This window comes from Cynocephalus volans, chromosome 5 (assembly GCF_027409185.1).
Source record: "Cynocephalus volans isolate mCynVol1 chromosome 5, mCynVol1.pri, whole genome shotgun sequence".
In the NCBI taxonomy this organism is placed as follows: Eukaryota; Metazoa; Chordata; class Mammalia; order Dermoptera; family Cynocephalidae; genus Cynocephalus; species Cynocephalus volans.
In genome coordinates this window covers 47,951,189-47,971,110 of record NC_084464.1, presented here as the reverse complement: position 1 = coordinate 47,971,110, position 19,922 = coordinate 47,951,189, and the positions used below count along the sequence as shown (strand labels likewise).

The 19,922-nt window shown below is 49.7% G+C and overlaps 1 protein-coding gene across 2 annotated transcripts in view; it reads left to right on the top strand.

Moving 5' to 3' along the window:
* Positions 1-19,922, top strand: part of CPNE5 (copine 5) — an 87,454-nt gene that overhangs the window by 31,706 nt on the left and 35,826 nt on the right. Inside the window, exons 4-9 of one of the 2 annotated variants that reach the window (XM_063097220.1) lie at positions 2,620-2,723; positions 4,320-4,359; positions 4,573-4,649; positions 7,262-7,321; positions 9,465-9,515; positions 9,813-9,876. In XM_063097220.1, coding sequence (XP_062953290.1) covers positions 2,620-2,723; positions 4,320-4,359; positions 4,573-4,649; positions 7,262-7,321; positions 9,465-9,515; positions 9,813-9,876 — 396 coding nt within the window. The remainder of the gene's footprint in view (positions 1-2,619; positions 2,724-4,319; positions 4,360-4,572; positions 4,650-7,261; positions 7,322-9,464; positions 9,516-9,812; positions 9,877-19,922) is intronic. The other variant, XM_063097221.1, reaches the window with a different exon arrangement.

Below are 19,922 nucleotides of genomic sequence, written 5' to 3'. Positions count from 1 at the left end.
CTGCTGCTTACAAAGCTCATAGTCTAGTGGTCTAGAAAGAGACTCAGCACTGTGATTCGCTATCAGGCAACGTGGTACACACAGCATTAGAGATGCTGCGAAGAGGATCATGGATGCACAGGGGAGTGTTGGGGAGCTGAGGCTTCAATAGTGGCCCATATGGGGGCCGTTAGGAGGCTGCCACTGTAGCTAAGATGAGAGAGTGGGGAGGCCTGACCAGGGCCACTGCAGAGGAGGCAAGGACAGGAGAGACAGTTAACAGATGGGACTGACTGGAAGGGGAGGTTGATTCGATGAGGGGGTGAGGGGGTGAGGGACAAGAAGGCACCAAATCTAGTGCTCCTCAGAGGACCCCACACTGCCCAGAGAGGGGAGCTCCCTTTGCAGGTTTCTATCTTAATTCCGGGTAGAAGGAGACACTCAGGATAAGTCCCAGGTAACCCAGGGTGTTGGCCGCAACATGTGCTGGCAATTTCCTGGACTGCAGAGCCTCATCAAGGAAGATTCATACTCAGGATTTTTTTTTTTTTTTAAATTTTAGCAATTACTTTCTAAGTCAAAAAAGCATGATAATGTATTAAAAAACATTAACAATCTATTTAAAATATTTCATCTTGCACCTACCTGTCTTATTTACTTTGAGACTCTGGGGAACATTATCACGAATAGCGCCCCTGCCTTCATGGAATATACGGTGCAGTAGCTTTTTTTGTTGTTGTTTTCTAGTTGTGGTTAAAAAAAAAAAAGCACGTAACATAAAATTTAGCATCATAATCATTTTTAAGTTTAGTAGTGTTAAGTGTATTTGCATCGTTGTGAATCAGGTCTCTGAACTTTTTAATCTTGCAAATCTGAAACTCTATGCCCATTAAACAACTCCCCTTCTCTCCCTCCACCCAGCCCCTGGTAACCACAATCCTACCTTCTGTTTCTATGAATTTGGCTGCTTTAGATACCTCATATAAGTGGAATCATAAATTATCTGACCTTTTGTGACTGGCTTATTAGGTTAGTCCATGTTGTAGCATGTGACAGGATTTCCTTCCTTCTTAAGGCTGAATGCTATTCCATTGTAAGTGCAGTGGTTTTATACTTTACCTTTTAGCTCTATAGAACTTTTTTGAAAAAAAATCTTGCCCAAAATGTCCAGTATATTGAGCAGATGTAAAGGAGATCTGCTTTGATGGAATGGTTGGCCTGGAATTATACCCATGCTGGCCTCCTCCATGGCATGGGGAGCCACCAAGGAACTCAGAGCTCAGTGGACCACAGTCCAGTCCAGTGATTCTCAAAGTGGGGTCCCCAGACCAGAAGCATCAGGAGCACATGAGGACTATAAAATGCCAATTCTCAGGCCCTACTCTAGACCTACTGAAACAGAACCTCTGGGGGTGAGGCCACAATCTGTATGTTAACAAATCCTCTAGGTGATTCTGATGCCCAGAGATGGGGAGTGACTTGCCTAAAGTCATTCGGAAGTTTAATGGGATTCAATTACTGAGTATCTTTCGTGCATAAAATTCTAGAGTATCTGCTGCAAGGGAAACCAAGAAAATTAAGTCTCTATATTAGTTATCTATTGCTGAGTAACAGGTTACCTCAGAACTTAGTGGTTTAAACGAGGAATCTGGGTGCAGCTTTGCTGGGTCCTGTGGCTCAGGGTCTCTCACAAGGCTGCAGTGCAGATGTTGGCAATGGCCTCAATCATCTCAAGATTCAATTGGACAGGATTTGTTTCCAAGCTCTCTCAGTGGTTGTTGGCAGGATGTAATATCTTGTAGGTGGGTGCACTGACAGCTGCGATTCCTCACGGGCTGTTGGCCCAAGGCCTCCCTCATTTCCTTGCCATCCTCTCCATGGGGCAGCTTGCAACATGGCAGCTGGCTTTATTAAAGTGAGCAAGCAAGACAGAGCAAGAGGGCACCCGAGATGGAAGTCAGTCATTTATAACATACTCTCGAAAGTGACATCCTACGACTTGTGCAATATTCTGTGTATTGGAAGTGTGTCACTGGGTGCAGCTTGCATTCAAGAGTAGGGGATTTTATACAAGGTCATGAATACCAAGAGGTGGGAATCTTTTAGGAGGCTGCCTCCCACAGTCCATGTTTCTGCCCTTGTGTTTATACTTGGGATATCAAATAAGTACACACCAATGGTGGAATCCATCAGAGAAGAATGGTGGCCATAGGGGTAGGCACAAGTTCAGCAGAGGTTCAGAGAAGTAAAACTCAATGGTTGAGGAATCAGGAGGGTTTCCTGGAGGAAGCAGCATTAGCAACAGACCTTGACGGAATGGAGCACATGCCACTGGCAGAGAAGAGGAGGCCAGGTGAAGGGCATAGCATAGGCAAAGGCAGTGAGGTAGGAAGGTTAAGGGCCTGCTCAGGGATAAGAGCATCCAACTGGGGTGGAGCATAGACAAAAGGAGAATAAAGCTGACATGTAGATTGGAGCCATAACATGGATGGTTTCCATTGTTAGATGGAGGAGCTCATGACTTGATGGGAGGGGATGGGGGCAGGAGCCTGGAGAGCCAGGACTGAGGGGCTCTGAGCCCAGTGCTGTCCCCTGCCCCACCGCCTGGCCCTGAGGTCCACACCCCATCTTCTCTTGCAGTTCGGGCGCACCGAGGTCATCGACAACACTCTCAATCCTGACTTTGTGCGCAAGTTCATTGTGGATTACTTCTTCGAGGAGAAGCAGAACCTCCGTTTTGACCTGTAAGTGGAAGATGGGGCTGGGGGAGGAACCAGTACTGGAAAGTGGGGCTACAGGACTCACCAGGGAAGGTGGGAGGAGCTGTGACATTAGGGCAGCCCAGGTTGGCTTGGGAGAAGAGTGACAATTAGCTCAAGTCCATCCCCGCCCTTACCAGAAGATGGAAAGGGGATCGGGGAGAAGGAACAAAGGCACCCCCCCAATTTGTCTCAGTTAAGTAGGGGAGGGCATTGGGCCGGCTGGGGAATGTCCAAGGAGGAGAGATCTTGAGGGCAACTCTAGGCTCTACCTCTGGGAGCCCTTTTCTCCCTGGCAACTGGGAGGTATCCAGTGACCTCTCTTCTGTCAAAGTGTGTTCTGGAGGAGAGTCCCCTCCAGTGTCCCCCTCCCACAGAGGTAACCTGACTGGTGGGGCTCAAGGCATCTGCGTGTTCATCAGAAAGTGGAGAGTTCCCTTCTCTCTCCTGATGTTAAACATCAGGGTGGGGTTTCAATCTTGGTGACCAGGCACAGGGGAATTTGTGGTGTTGCTTTCATGGGGTATGGGGTGGTTAGAAAAGTCTGAGTCCCAGAGACAGAGTGGAAAAGAAGGGGGTTTGGGGCCTAAGGGAGCAAAGGAAAAAATGCAGTAGAAGGAAATGACTGTGGACAGAGTGATGGGAGGAACGGAGGTTGAGGAGCATCAGCACAGTTCACTGTGGAGAAGCCACCTGGTGACATTTTGGAGAGGGCAAGTGTTCAAGGCCACGGGCTGGTAAGAGAATGACTGCCCCTCAGCAGGAGTCGTCTGGACCTAGAATGGCTGTTTGGCTGCAGAAGTGGTGGGGGGGATGCTGGAGGAAGAGCTGCAGGTGAGGCTCCAGGTGAGCAGGCTCCAGGTGAGGGGAGGAGCCCAGCTGGCAGGCTGGGCAGGCCTAGGTAAGGTGAAGCAATAAGGGAAGGTCAAAGGCGAAGTCCTGCGCAACATGAGCAGCCAAGAATGGCTGGGAGGATGGGGAGCGGGGAGTGAAGGGAACGTGGCTCAGACAGCTATGAACCAGCCGGCAGCAGAGCTCATTTATTTGATTTTTTCCATTTTTATTATTTATTTATTTATTCGCAGCTGGCTGGTACAGGGATCAGAACCCATGATCTTGGTGTTATAAGGCTGTGTTCTAACCAACTGAACTCACAAGCCAGCCAAAATCTGATCTCTTTTCGTTTTGTTTTGTTTTTGGCGGCTGGCTGGTTAGGGGATCTGCTCCCTCGACGTTGGTGTTACAGGCTGGCGCTTTAACCAACTGAGCTAACTGGTCAGCCCCTAACACGTAATATGTATACAGTGAAGTACACAAATCTTGAGTCCACCCCATGATACATTTCTACATCTGGTTACACCCAGGTAACCACCTCCCAGATCAAGAGACAGAACATGTCCAGCACCTAGAGGGCTCCCTTTCCTGCCTTCCAACCATTATTCCTAGAAATACCCACTGCAGTGGGCCCTGTTTTTTTTGGGGGGGGGGGAGTGGCAGGGGCCCTGACTCAACTCAAGGACCCATGTAGGGTTGGGCAGGATGCCCCCAGCTGCCCTCACCATTTCTCTGTGTTCCCTGCAGATACGATGTTGACTCCAAGAGCCCTGATTTATCCAAACACGTGAGTTCTGCCAGTCACTGCCTAGAGATTCCATAAGGTTTCTTAAATGCCATACTCTGGGTTGGCCTTGGGCCTCACTGTGACAGAGTGTGTCTGATGCTGTGTCCTGTCATTTCACAGCCCTCATACTTCCACAGGCTGGGTGATGGGAGAGGTGGGATAGCTGTGAGCAGAGTGGGTGATACTGGTCATTTCTGTCCCCTTGATACACAGGATTTTCTGGGCCAGGCCTTCTGCACCCTTGGAGAGATTGTGGGGTCCCCTGGGAGCCGCCTGGAGAAGCCCCTCACGTAAGTGTAGAAGGGGGTACAGCTTGGCTGGGTTGCTTCCCCCGTGATGGGTCAACTCCCTGCCCACCCTGCTAAGGGCTGGCTCAGGGTGGGGGCAGAGCAGTCACCCAGTCACGATAGGTGTTTGCAGGGTGATTAGGAACAAGGAGACCCCCTGGGCTCTGCCCTCGCAGGGCTTCTAACCCAGTTATCTTGGAGGGACCCAGACTGGATTATGAGAACCCCATACTCCTGGGAAGGCCCGAGGCACTGCCTAGTTCATTCCCACCCCCACCCTGCTATCATTGTATGTGGGAAGAAACTGAATCCTAGAGAGGGGAGGTGACTTGCTCAAGGCCACGCAGGTAGGAAGTGGGCAAGCTGGGACTTGAACCAGGGCTCTACTCACATAGCATATTCCTCAGGTTGTTCACAGCTTTTTGTAGATCAGAGCTGGGTACAGTGAGGCCCTTCCCATCCCACGCTGACCCCACAGTCTGCATATAGGTCCTTAAGGTGTTTTGGGGAGAAAGTTATTATTCTGAGCAGCCTCTGGGATGAGGACGCCCAAGGTGTCTCACAGTGGAGCCTGAGGGTGGCTTCAGGGACCAACCAGTGCCGGTCAGCTGGTGGGGGTGACCTCTCTTGTCCCTATTTCTCAGGAAGCCCCAGGGGCAGGGCCCAGGCAAGAGAGGCCTGCAGCAGGGGACAAGCATCCAGGTCACCGGGCAGGGCAGGCAGAAAAGGGGGATCAGGCAGAGCTGGACATCAGCCTGTGCTTGCTCCTGCCAAGTTCACAGTGGACTCTGTCCCCTCACCGTGATCAGTAACTGCAATGTGTGTGTGTGTGTGTGTGTGTGTGTGTGTGTGTGTGTGTGTGTGTGTGTGTGTGAAACTGCATGCACACGTGGAGTCTCTCTCCAAGGTCCTTGTCTGTGACCTCCAGTGTGGTAACTACTTCAGGGCTCCCAGAAAGCTCTCCTTGCCCCCAAAATGGTCTCATCTCTGGGTTCCCAGAAAATAATGATAATAGCTATTATTTATTGAAAACAGAGAGAAAACCCCACATTTGGGGGGCTCTGAAGCTTATAGGATTTGGGGACCTTTTCAAAAAAGTGCACAAAATTTCCATTCAGATTTGCTAGAGGCACCCCCTTGCACATGTCCCTAACAACTTTTATTTGTAATTTTATTTTCTCTCTCTGCCTTGGAAGGGGCTCGCGAGAGTGGAGCGAGGGGCTCAGGAACATCTGCCCCACTCGCCTGTCCCAGTGGTAACCCCATGCTAAGGATTACACATCCATTAGCACTGGACCTTTATAGCAGCCCCTCCTGTCTCCACCCCACCACCCCACCTCCACCGTGGCTCCCCTGGATTGCCAGGTTGGAGAGGCCCCAGGAGTGTGTCTGTACTTCTCATTGCCCACCTGCCTGGGTCAAAAGCCCACTAGTTATTTGGGTCTGTTTCCTGCCTACTATTGCGTGACTCACCTTTGGTGGAGGGGTATACCTTCTGGGGGGGATTGAGGAAGACTTCCTATAGATGGCTTGAGAGCTGAGCCTTAAAGGACAGCAAGATCTAAAATATAGAGGTTGATGGAAATGTTGGTGGAGGAGACGGACATTTTACCCCCCAGCAAAGGTTTCATGTGTCTCAGTTTAGTTGTCTTCTTGTCTAAACCACATGAACAGCTGTTTACTTGGCATCTATTCTGGGCAGACATGAGGGTCAATGTTTTGCTTATGAAATCCGTCTTAATTTGCTAGGGCTGTTGTAGCAAATACCACAGACTGAGTGGCTTAAATACAGAAATTTATTTTCTCACAATTCTGGAGGCTAGAAGTCTGAGATCAAGATGTCTTCAGGGTTAATTTCTTTTTTTCTTTTTTTTTTTTTCTTTTTTTAAAGATGACCGGTAAGGGGATCTTAACCCTTGACTTGGTGTTGTCAGCACCACGCTCACCCAGTGACCTAACCGGCCATCCCTACATAGGGATCCGAACCCGTGGCCTTGGTGTTATCAGCACCGCACTCTCTTAAGTGAGCCATGGGCTGGCCCTTCAGGGTTAATTTCTTTGGAGGCTTCTCTCCTTGGCTTCTAGATGGCTGTCTACATTCTCTTCCTTTTGTCTTCTCATGCCCATCCCTCCGCATGTCTGTGTCCTCATCTCCTCTTCTTGTAAAGACACCAGTCATATTGGATTAGGGCCCACCTTCATAACCTCACTTTACCTTAATTAGCTCTTTAAAGACCCTCTCTCCAAATACAGTCACGTTCTGGGTACTGGGGGCTCAGTTAAAGCACAGGTTGCTAGGCTCCAACCCCAGAGTTTCTGATCCTGTAGGTATGGGGTGGGGCCTGAGAATGTACATTTCTAACACATTCCCCAGGGATGCTGATGCTGCTGGTCCAGAGACACCACTTTGAGAACCTCTGAGACAGAGTAACTTGTCCAGGGCTTCACAACAAGGTCTGGGAGCAAGACCTCTCCTTCCCCTGGCCTATGGCCTTCCTGTTTTAAGGATCTCCAGAAAAGAAACCTGTCTCCAAGAATCTGGGTGCCAAGTGCTCTGGCCTCTCTGGACGGGATACTTGGCTCATGGTGTGCTCTCTCTCCCTCTCTCTCCACAGGATAGGAGCATTCAGCCTGAATTCCAGGACAGGCAAACCCATGCCAGCTGTGTCCAACGGGTAGGTCACCAGACATCTCTGGCCCTAGAGTTCTCAGACATTCAGCCAGCTCTGAAAAGGGGGTCTTGGAGCCCAGTTTCTGATGCTATGACTGTGAATTCATCCCTGGTCAAGGAGACAGAGAGGGTCCCTCCTCAGGGACCCAGGCACTTTGGGCCCTGCACAGAGGCCCCCGCTCTGTGGCTGGCTGGCCTCTCCTCTCCCCCCACCCCCCAGGCTAGAGCTTGGGCATCCTGAGCCCCAGGGGCTCATGGGACTTCAAGGAGCAGGGTGGAGCTCAGAGGTAGAGGCTGCTTCCAGGAATCAGCAGGGCTGGGCCCCTCCGTTCCCTCGTTCCCTCGTTTCTGCCCCCTCCCAGCCCTCTCTCTCCCTCTCTTACCCTCCCTTCGCTTCATTCCCTCACCCCTCTTCCCCGCCATTGTTTTCACTGCTGGATGCCAGCCTCTTCCTCACCACAGAGTAGATTCAGCTGAATCCCCACTTTTCACATTTGCTCACCAGCTGTGGTGGCCCATCCTCTCTCCCCCAGCCCCACCCTGACCATCTGCTTTTGGCTGGCCTCATGCAAAGGTGGGCATGCAGACCCTCCCCCTCCTTCCCTCCCCTTCTCTTCTGGGTGGATAGTCCCCACCCTGGCTGCTGGGGGGAGGGGCAGGGCAGCGAGCATGGGAGGTGAGGAGAGGTGCCTCCTGCAGAAGGGCATTCCAGCAGGGTAAGCAGAGCTCCCCTGGCCTGCTCCCAGTTGGATCGTAGCAGCTGGATTGGCCACCAGACCAGCTGCCTGTGGGGAAGGGGCTTTCAGAGGACCTAAGGAAGCTCGAATTTGCAAGAAGAGTAGATAAGCAGCAATCAGGGAAGGTGCAGGAGTCAGAGAAAGAGAGAGAGAGACAGACATAGGGAGAGAAAGAAAAACCAGAGAGAGGGAGGGAGGAAGAGAGAGAGAAAGGAAGGCCAAGCAGGTGGGAGCAGGTTGGGGCTGGAGAGGAGAGAAAGAAAGATCGGAAATAGAAGAAGGACTCAAGAGGCAAAGAGAGGAACAGATGGGGAAGCATGGGGCGGAGGAGGCTGGTGTGGAGGAGCCTATCTCCCTGGGCAAACAAATCATGTCTCTACTACCCTGGAGGACCAGACCAGGGGGTGGGGAGGGACTTAGGGGCACTCAGCTCAGCTGCTCAAGTCTAAGGGCTCAAGCTGGCAGGTACTGCCACCTGCCTGTGTCAGGGGAGGCTCCAGATGTGGCTCCTGCTCTGCTCACCTGATTTGGAGAGATCTGGGCTGTCTTGTCCGCCCCCGGAGCCCCACCCCTGGGGCCGGCTCATCTTCCTCCCCTGCCTCCTCCGTTTGAGAGCCTCTCCCTCCAAGAGCTGGCACTGGGAAGAGCTCCATCAGTGGTTCTCAAAGTGTGTTCCACAGACAGCATGCTGGTGGCCCTGGGGCTGGCCTAAGGCATGGGGCTGGATTTTACCAGCTTTACACAATTGTGAAGTAAAGGGTGCAGGGAGGGACATGATGCTCATTGAGGGCGTTGTCTGTGCCAGGCACTGTGTGTGCATATTACTTAGTAAAGTGGATGCTACAATAACACTCATTTTATGGGAGAGGAAACTAGGCACAGAGAGGTGCAATAATGAACCCAAAGTCAGTCCCACAGCTGGCCAACCTGATATTTTCCTCTCCCAGGGACCCCTGGCTGCACTGAGACACCCCTGGCTTAGTCCCAAACATCAGAGTAGGATGGACTGGTGCCTGGGGGAGGGAGTCTCACCTGACCAGGGGAAGAGGTGGTGCAGGTCCCCTGGGTAGAGCCTCACCCTGGGAACTTGCCCTCCTGGAGAGGATTCCCTGGGGTGGACCGACCTCACGGACCTTGTCCTGGTTGCCCATCTTACTGAGGAGGTGCACAGTTGGCTCGGATCTCTCAGCCCCAGGGAGACCCCAGCCAAGGAATTCAAGGAGAGGCAGCAAAGGGAGAAAAGCTGGGCAAGCTGCTGCCAAGAGTGCACCAGCCCTCCTGCCGTTCTCCCTCTTGCTGCTCTCCCTCCCCTGAGGAATCAGAGCGGCTCAGAGCTGCAATGCTCCGGGATTCTGGGGGTCAGCTGGGTGCAGGGTGGGGTGGCTAGCCCACGAGGTCTTTTGCCCACAGAAGTGGTCTTTGGATGGAAAGTTTGAGAACCACTGGTCTGGAAGCCTCCGGGTGAGTCTAGATGCTTTTCCGATTCTAGGACTTTCACTGCAGACACTGCCCTTTCTGGTGGGCTCTCAGGGAGCAGGGGGTGGGGCAGGTCTAGGCCCGGCGGCCTGGCCCCGGGAAGCAGTGCACGAGGCCACACTGCCATAGCATTGCAGGAGACTCTGTCTTCTCAGGGGCTGGGGGCAGATCTGCTGAATGGTAGGGGGAGGGCATGGCTGGAGAGGGGCTGATTCAGAGAGGATTCAGTTTGTGTCTCTGTCTTTGTCTGGCTTTCCATTCTTTCATCTTCTCCTCTCCCAGTGGTGTCCCAGGGAAGAAATGTGGCACCATCATCCTGTCCGCTGAGGAGCTCAGCAACTGTAGGGTGAGTGGCAGAGGGACTCCAGGACAAGACCTGGTGGGGGTGGGGCAGTGATGAGGGCAGGTGGCCTCCCTGTGACCAAGTACCATTTATATCCCTGGAGGGAACCAAGGGTAGGCCGGGCTCCTGATTCTGACCTGGCTGTCACAGAATCAGAGCAAGAAGGTGTCTTCCCTTTTTACAGCGGAGCAGACTGAGGCCCAGGGAGGAGAAGGAACTCGCCCACAATCAGCGGCAGAGCTGAGCTGGGCACCCTGGTCCCCTGGCTCCCATGCCAGGGCTCCTTCCACCCCCATCACAGTTGCCACTCACGTGTCCTTGAGCCAAGACTGCCTTGGCACCGACACTGGCAGCAGAGGGGCCTTTTCAGTCTTGATGGGAGCCTGGGCGCTTGACATTTAGTTGTCATTTTTCATTTTTATCTCTGGAGTAGGGTGACACCCTGCGTGGGGTTGAGGGAGTGAGTGAGCGTGTGTGTGTGCACGCATGTGTGCTGGGAAGCCAGCGTCTGCAATCCCAGGCAGCCCTTGGTTTTGCTGCTTCTGTAGGGCTGTGCAAAAGCAGAAGGTGGGGACAGCTGAAGAGGTGGCTGAGCACACCAAGAAGGGACCCGGGGACCTGATGGCTAATAATAACAATAAAATATCTAATAGTAGTAGTAATTATTTGTCAAGTTTGACATAACTTATCAGTGCTCCACAATCATCTTAAGAGATAGGTACTAAAGTGTTACTCCCATTTTATGGATGGGGAAATTGAGGCTCAGAGAGGCTGTCATCTGTTCAAGGACAATAAACAGCAGTCGTGGTTTTAATCCAGGGCAGCCTGATTCTAAGATCTGGGCTCACCCCACGAACAACCCCAGTTTGAGGGCCTCATAAGTCAATTAGGAGCCACAGGTGGGAGAGTGGTGGGTCCTGGAGAGGAGAGCAGGAGGCAGAGACAGAGGCAGGGAGGGGCAGAGCTTGAACACAAGATGAAGCCTAGGGCTGGGAGGAATGAGGAAGAGAGACAAGATTTTCTGACCTTCCTGGGAAGTCAGTGCAACTATTGTAGCTATCTATCAATATTTACCACATTAGAAATTAAAACAGAAAACTTAAAAAGTGTATATTAATTCACTTAAAAAGAGCAATAGTTGAACTCATTACAGTTAACATAAATAACACATTTTTGAAAAATAACTATATTTTCCAATATAAAAATCATTTAGTGAGAAGAGTGGCCGTGTTTTACATTTTTGCAAATCCCTTTAATGTCTGGCTTTATAGAAGACGGCTGGATTCTCATATCTGCGTCTGCAGTCAATCTGTTGTGATATCACTGTGAGGTAACCTCTGGAAAATTCTTCATCTTAGCATTGTTGTGAAAATAGCTTTGACTTCATGGACCCCCTGGGTTCCTGGCCTATACTTTGAGAACTGCTAGTGTAGAGGTATAATCGTGTCAGCTAACATTAATTGAGCAATTATCCTGGGCCACACACTGCTAAGTAGTTTACATGAATTGACCTATTATATATCTCATGTGTTGTATTATGTAGTGTGATGTATTATGGTCCTCATCTTAATGATGAGGAAACTGAAGCACAGAAAGGTTAAGTGACCTGTCCTGGTCACACAGCCACTGAGTAAAAGAGATTTAACCCCAGGCAGTTCTGGTTCTAGAGCCAAAGTCGTTAACCACCAGGCTGTGTGTGGTGTCACAAACTCTGCTTCCAGGGGCTTCTAGTTAGAGAATAAGACACGGGGCAATGGAATTGATAGTACAGGGCAGTGTCGAGGTGACCAAAGGAACTCACGTGCAGCTGCCCATTCTGGTTGCTTTGCTCTTCTGTTTCCCTCAGAGGTTCCAAACCTCACCCACTGCATACACTGAGCACAGGGCTTGGTGCAAGTAGGTGTTCACTGAGGGTCTGTCATAAATACGGGACCGATGAATAGGAAGCATGGACCGAGTGTTTAGTTGCAGGTAATGATAAAAACTCCTACACCTGTGTTCGCTGAGAATCTGGAGCTGAGACAAGGGAGAGAATCCCGTTGACATCTAGAACAGAGCTTCTGTTTAAGCTCCCAGAGCCTCAGTTTTTCACCCGTAAACTGGGCTGATAGGGTTGTTGTGAGGATTAAAGGAGATCACAAAGGTGACTGTGCCTAACAAGGACCTAGGAAAGATTGAGTCTGAGTTCCTTGAAGCCTGCATTCAGTTTTTCCCCAGGCTTCTAGCCCAGCTGGTGACTCCCTCCCTAGTTTATAATCAAATAAGGTAATATAAGTGAAAGTGCTTTGGAAATCCTGAAGCTCTAGACAATGCTGATTGCTGTTACTCGTCTAGCGTCCAGGGGTTGGTAAACAGTCTTCGTTTATTGTCTGTTAGGCCCCTCCCTCCTTCCCCACTCCTCTCTTCTTCAGCCAGGGATGGCAGCAGTTTTCTTGATTTCAGCTGTTCCAGCGCTGGGGAGCTGGGCTGGGAGGTGAGGGGGCCCGGGGGGCGGAGGTTCCCTCCCTTCCTCCTGAGATTGTCAGCTCCTTTTCTTCTGGGGCATCTTTGGCTGAGTTCTGTCTTTCCCTAGAATACTTGCAAGGAAAAGAGACTAATTCCCAGCATCTGGCTGAATTAAAATAATTACATCTGAACGGCTTAGCTTCTGTCTTTCGAGCTCAGCATTCAGTGGGAGGATCAAAGGAAGAGGGTGGAGTCTGAGAGATGGTTTTTCACCAGAGCCTGGCTTCCTGCTCAAATGAATACATTCTGCAGAAGTAGGCAAACCTTCCCTTCATCCATGGGGATGGCGTAGGCGTGTGGGGACCAGCAAAGAATTAGCGTGGACTCCAGCCTGTAACCAGCATACTTTGATAGGTGATAGAAAAGCCTCGCTCATTTGGAATTTAAATGCCATGAAAGTTCCCACAATCAGAATTTGATCCAAATAACTATTTGGTGGTACCTGACATTGACAATGATAACGTGAGGCTCCTGGAGGGCCTTCTCAATTGCTGAGGATTTAATTATGCTCAGCGTAAAACCATTGTTACTGCGTATAATGCTGACCAACATTTGCATTGTCCTTGGTTTACTAAGACTCTTGATTACAGTCTTATTTGATTCGCAACACAGGGCTGGGGGCTGGGTAGGTGTGAGCAACCCCGTTTTACAGATGCAGAAAAGTTAAGTGGTATGCCTATGATTGCTGGGATTCTAGCTCAGGCCCTAGACTCCTGCTCCTCAGGGAGACTTTCCCTCACCCATGGGTCCGTGTGCCTTCATGGGACATGGAACAGTTCTGGGCCTTGTGGTCTTTGTGAGGCTAAATAGCCTTCAGCAGAAAGGAGGGCTGTGAACAGTGATGGCTCACATGATGGTTCTGGAGAGATGTGGAGGTTGTCGATGCAGAGAGTGGGCAGCTCCTTGCTCTCCCCTTCCCAGACCCTTGGCTCCCCCAGACCTGCCTCGCTTTGGAGTTGGGACTTCCTGACTCAGTGTAGTACGTCCTCATGGCCTCCCAGTCAGGTCCCTCCACACACTGGCCAGCCCAGCACGGGTGCGTGGAGGGTGTGCCTCACCTCTCACAAGCCAAGGGGGTTGAAGCTTCACACTGCAGCTGCCTCTGCAGACCTCCCCGCCCCTTAGGTATCACCAGCCTGCTCATGTATTCATTCATTTTAGATCAGCAAATACACTTTAACTCAGTCTCTGCCCTCCTGGAGTTTCTAATTTAATGTGAGAGAAGGAAATGACAACCAGCAATCACAGTACAGTAGTGGTCCTCAGCCTTGTCAGACCCATTGCCTCTTCTTATAAAAAATATTTTACAACACTCTTTATTATCCTGATGGAAAATTCATGGACACTATATAATATGCCAATACATATACAGGTGAGAGAATGAGCCCTGGTGGAGACCCACGCAGGCAGAAAGAACAGCCTGTGCAAAGGCCCTGGGGTTGGGGAAGTGATGGATGATGAGTCGGAGAGGTGAAGGTGGAGGTGGAGGTGGAGGTGGTGGGAATAGGGGCCAGATTGTGTGGGACCTTGTAGAAGGGGAGCTCAGCAGCCTTGAATCCTGACAAAGTAAAAACTTTCATTGTTATAAAGAGAAGCTTCAGGGAGAGCCCAGTTTCTCCACGAGAGACTAGGGAAGGGGGAAGAGCCATGGGGTGGGGTGAGAAGGAGATGAAAAGGAAGAGGTAAAGTGAAGTGGGTGGAGGTGGTGAAGATTTTCTGAGACTCACAAGCATGCAGGTTGGTGTTTAGCAAAGATGGGTGTTGTGGCTGGGACAGATAGGAACAGATGCATGATGAATAACCAGCATTCAAACATCACCTTTTTAAAGGTTACTTTGTAATTTTTTGGTCTTAGAAATAATTTCTCTGATTAAACAAACACACACACAAGAAAACAGAAAACAAAGCAAAAAATTTTTTTCTGATGCTAATAAAATAACATTGATTAGGAACAAGTTGGAAAATACAGAAAAATATAAAGAATAGAAAAATCACGTAGAGATAATCGTTGTAGACATTTTGATGTGTTTCCTCCAAGGCTTTTTTTCTGAATATACATGCACATAATTTTTTCTTATAACTGGTATATTACGGTATCCAGGTTTATAGCTTGCATTTTCCTATGTCAGACATTCTTTAAAAAAACATGTACCTAATAGCTACAAATTCCTCTGTTGTATGGATTGGCCATAATTTATTGGCCTATTTTTTTATAGGAAACAATGTAAACAATACAGCAGTGAACATCCTCATATCCAGATTGTTACGTTTTGCTTTTGAGCTTTAGTTGATGGATTTTGGTTAGCATCCCGAACGCACAGTCTCAATGAGTGGCAGGGAAAATGGTCCCTCTGGGGTTTTCAGCCTGTGAATGACCAAATCAACAGATGTACAACTGATTGGATTGTTTGGGAAGTCGGTCATTAAGACAACAAAGAAAAGCTAGCTTGACCTCAGCATGGTAGTTACAGTCAATGCATAGAGACAAGCCCAGTCTCCCAGACCAACTTCTATGCCCACCATCTGTGTTTGAATAATCTCTAGCCTGTGGGGTCTTCGCTGATGTCCCCAGATCTCCTGCTTCTGCAGTCTTATTCCCACGAGCCCAGGCTCTGCGCTCTTCTTCCCAGAGGTCCCTACTCCCAGAATCGTCTCCAGCTCCAGGTTGTGTTCCCTCCTGCTGGAGTGCTGAAATTCAGAGTTGTGGCTAGTGATTCCTTTTCTTTTTAACTGGTAACTCTTTTTTCCTGACTAAAAAAGACAATGTACTAACTCTAAGAAATTTGGAAAATCCAGCAAATTTTGAAGAGAAGACAATAAATGTCACCATGGTCCCACCTTCTATTTAAAAGTGCTTCTCAGGGTACAGCGTGTGAGTGGTAGGGCACTGTGGTTAAGAACTTGGGCTCTGGATACAGACCAAACATTATTGCATACCAGCTGTGTTACCCTGGGTGAGTTATTGACTTCTCTGTGCCTCTGTTGCCTCATTTGTAAAGTGTCTTCGTTTAAATTTATGATATTTTGTTTATCATGGATTTTTGCATTGATCTCAATTTTTATAAATATCGCATTCAAATACTTATTTTGATTTGGGGTTACCCTTAAGTTTTGTACTCACTGCATGCTTATTCTGACCCTCAGAGCTGCCAGCAAGAACCAAGTCAGCGCAACCCTCTGTTCTCCCCTCTGGGTGCCATTACCCTGTCCCAGGCCTTCAGCCTACCTGCTGACCTCTGGACATAACCTCTGACCTCCACAGCCTCTTCTGGGGCAGGGTGGGCTAAGGTGCTGGAGCAGGCCAGGCCACCCTGGAGAGAAAGGCTGTTTGCTGTAGTCTCCCAAGCAGCTCGTTTAACATGTGGAGAGATGCAAATTGAGGCAATCCTGCTGTTTTAGAAGAATTTAATATGTTTTTTAAAAAGATAGGGTGAAAGGCAGAAATTGCAGGAAATTATATATTGCAGGAGCGGCTTTATCTTCTCTGCAGTTGATTCCAGCAATGCTTCTCGTTTTGGAACAGCATTTTATGTGCTCAGAGAACCCCATTCTCAGACTAAGGCTGTCAAATAGCCGAACCTCTGACCCTCAGCCAGAATTTGCTGCTCTGTTCTCCTGCTGGTCCAGCATGTCTTATTGCCACTTTCCCCAGCTGCTTCATGGTTTCCCATGTATATCGAGGGGTTGATTATTCACTAACCCACATCTGAGGGGGAGCAGTGGAAGCCATGTTCATATGACTATTGACATTAACTCCGAACCTGATCGAGAGCATAGGTCCCAGACAATTACGTTCCTTGTGTCAAGGACTTGCCTACGGGGTGGGTGCCATCAGGGAGGAGGCTTGCCTTGGTTACAGCCCAGAAAACTCTCTGAAGCTCTTATCTACAGTGGCACAACAATACAGATTATCACAGTGGGCTTTTGGTGAATGTTCCTGGGTCTATGAATGAGGGCAGGTAGGCTGAGCAACGAAATAAGCCCCCAGCCCCTGGCAGCATCTCACTTATCTGCCATCAGTGGGGAGTGAGGTGTAGCACACTGGTGGATTTTTCCAGTTAGCTGAATTTCAGAGACGGTCTCTCTGGTTTTTTTTTAAATTTTAACTAGTTTGCACGGAGGCCTTTCTAAAATGGATTTCACACTTCTCTGGCTTCTCATACTGAGGCTACGGAACATAATTAAACTTATCTTGATGATTCGGGGTTATCATTTGGAATCTCAGTTGTCAATCTTTGGAGCCAGACTGTCTTGTTCCAATCCCAGCTCTTACTAGCTGTGTGGCTTTGAGCAAGGGTGTTAACCTCTCTGTACCTCAGTGTCCTCATCTTTAACATGGGAATAATAACCGTACCTACCTGATAGGGTTGCTAGAGGGTTAAATGAATTAAGATATAAAAATAGTACCTGGCACATAAAAGGTAGAACCATATATTGTCATTTCCATAGACAAATGGCAGTTTATTATTGGCAGTTTCCTATGGTTCAACCCAGTAGTAGGTGGCACTCCACAGGTGCTGGCTCCTATTCTTATACGCTAGGCTCTGTGCTAGACACTGTGGACCAGAATTTACCATATGCCATGGCTTTGAGTCTTCCTAACACTCCTGCAGGGGCATTAAATGATCTCATTTTACCAAGCCTGAGAGAGGTTGAATGGCTTGCCTCAGGCTGCTCAGCTGGTAGGTGGCAGAGCTGGGATTCCAGCCAGGTGGCCCTTGGCTGCCTTGTGTTTCTCTCTCAGCCAGGTGCTGGGCTGGGACAGTGGCCCTCTCAGTGGGGCACTGAATAGCCCTGGAAATTATGGTCTATCAAGTTCTTGCATTTGTTTTTTTTTTTTTTTCTAATATTTCTACCCCCTTCTTGATCTTGCAGAGCACTGAGGGGTTCTCCTAGGAGGCAAAAATAAGAGCCTCTGCTCCAGGATTTTGTGGCATCTGTTTTGGTGGTTTCAAATGTATGTATTTTATAGTTTGAGCATGTCATGGGCAGCTCACTTGTGCTCATTCGGGTGAGAGTGCCATACAGGTGACCTCTGGGTATGTGAAGCCACTATGATAACAACCAAACCATGTCTAGGGAGGCTGAAGGGACCCTGGATTTCCGGACTGTCCCCTCAGTGCCAGCCCTCCCCACGAGGACTGGCTTTTCTGGTGTTCCCCACCTGCTGTCCTGCTCCAGGATTCTCCATGTGGCATCAACACAAAATCCTACACTGTCCAGCTTAAAAGAACTGTGGTGGTCATCCCATCCAGCATGTCACTTCACCGGTGAGGAAACCAAGGCTCAGAGAGCTTGCGTAACTTGCCCAAGGCTGTACAGAGCAAGGACTGGAATTCAGAGCTCTGACTCCTTGCTGGGGCTGTTCCCTTCACTCTCCTGAGCAGAGTCTGGCCTTCTCTCAGTGGTTTCTGGTGCCTCTGCAGGTTGCCCCTGTGGGAAGGAGCCAGGGCCAGCTCATGGGCATGCGACCTCTGCAGTCACACAGGGGCCCTGCACACTTGGTTTAATGCTCTGCTATCACTATCTTGAAATTTCTTAATTCTTTTTGAACAGAGGGTCTCACATTTTCCTTTTGCACTGGGCCCTGAAATTTATATAGCCAGTCCTGGGAGGAGCCCACCAGGTCCTAGTCCTCTTCCTTTTCCAGGCCATGGCACGGGGCTCCTTAGGGAGGCATTTAAAGTGTTCCTTCCATCCGCCATGGGATGAGATTGGAACTGTCTCCTGGGGCGAGTGTGCCTGCCCTAATACCTTAGGAGCCTAGGGATTTTTCTGGACAGCTAAGAGTGAAAATTCTGAAGTCTGACTGCCTGGGTTACTAACTGTGTGACTTTGGACACATGACTTAATCTCTGAAAGCCTCAGTTTCCTCATCTGTAAAATGGGGAAACTAGAGGAGTTACTCCATATGATTGTATGAGGTATGGAGGCTTAACACAGTGCCAGGATCTAGTAAGTGCTTAGTAAGGCAGCCATTCTCTTATTGCAGGCCTGAAGCCCTAGAGTTCTCTGGAGGCTCTAGGATTCTTGGCATTTCTAGGGCTTTGGGAGCCCCCAGTCCAGCTTCCTTCTCCTTCTCTCATGGGCAATGATGAGAGACATAATAAAAGCCATCATCACCTGGGCACGTCCTTGTGCCTGTCCTCAGAACCTCCTGTTAAGTAGACACTTCCATCCCAGGTAACCAGAGCGCAGCTCCTTCCTGCCCATACAAGCTCAGAGTCTAAAGAAATCAGCCAGTTCTAAAGAAAACAGGGAAGTGGGTGTGGTGAAATGTAATTCACTGTCTCGCAGGGAGGTAGAGTGGTGTGCTGGAAGAGGCAGGACTTTGAAATCAGTTTTTATGTGTTTGAATTTCTGCTCTGCCACTTCGCAACTGGTGATCTTGGGCAGGTTACCTAACTTCTCTGACCCCAGCTTTCTTTCTTTCTTTCTTTTTTTTTTTTAAAGATGACTGGTAAGGGTATCTTAACCCTTGACTTGGTGTTGTCAGCACCAAGCTCACCCAGTGAGCTAACCGGCCATCCCTATATGGGATCCGAACTCGGGGCCTTGGTGTTATCAGGACCGCACTCTCCTGAGTGAGCCACGGGCCGGCCCCCCAGCTTTCTCATTTGTAAGAAGTGACAAAGGATTATTTTGGGGGCTAAATATGGTAAGGGATGTATGCTGCTGAGCTCGGTGACTGGCCCACACAGATGGTATCTAATAAATGACTGTTGAATGAATGAGTGAGGGAACGGATGGAGGGATGCTGGGCTTGTTGTCATCAGATGTCCTTGAGGGAACGTATGTGAGGTGGTGCAGGTGGGGGTGGGGCAGGGACACAGGCCACACATACGTGTATAGGGGAGGGGAGAAGTGTTCAAATCATCATCCTCATCATAGTTCACATGCGCACGGCACTCAGTGTGTGCCTACACCGTTCACAGTCCTGTGCTCCTATTAACTCACTTTATCCGCACAAGCCTGTGAGGTTGGCACTGCCATCACCCCTGTTTTGCAGGTGACGAAACTGAGCACAGAGGGTGTGAGTAACTCGCTCTAGGTCACATAGCTAGTGAGGGATCGGGCTGAAGTGACCATATTCTTAACTGTTTTACCACCATAACCACTACCCGACCTTTTGACTGTGTCCTTCAGCCTCATGGGAGGTGGCATCTTTATCTCTGCCATCATTTTCGTCCTCCCTGGGCTGTGGGTCACTGATCTCAAGACCCCCACACACAGTAAGAGGAAGGGGCGGTGTGGGGATGCTGAGAGACTTCCCCACAGGCCCTGGCCCTCGAGAGCAGGCCAGGCCCCACGGTCTCTAAGACAGAGCCCCGAGCTCTGGCCAGTTTGAAGCTGATTTGTCAGGACACAGAGTTTTCAATTTGCAGAGGCCACATGGGGGATGAGTGAAGAGGAGGACATGGGGCCTCTCTGTTGGCCAGTGCCCTGTTGGCGATAGTGAACTCAGGGACTGGAGGCCATGAGAGGGCGGGGGGTCTGGCAATCCTCACCAGGGCCTGGACACCTGCTTTGCAGTCTTGGAGTAT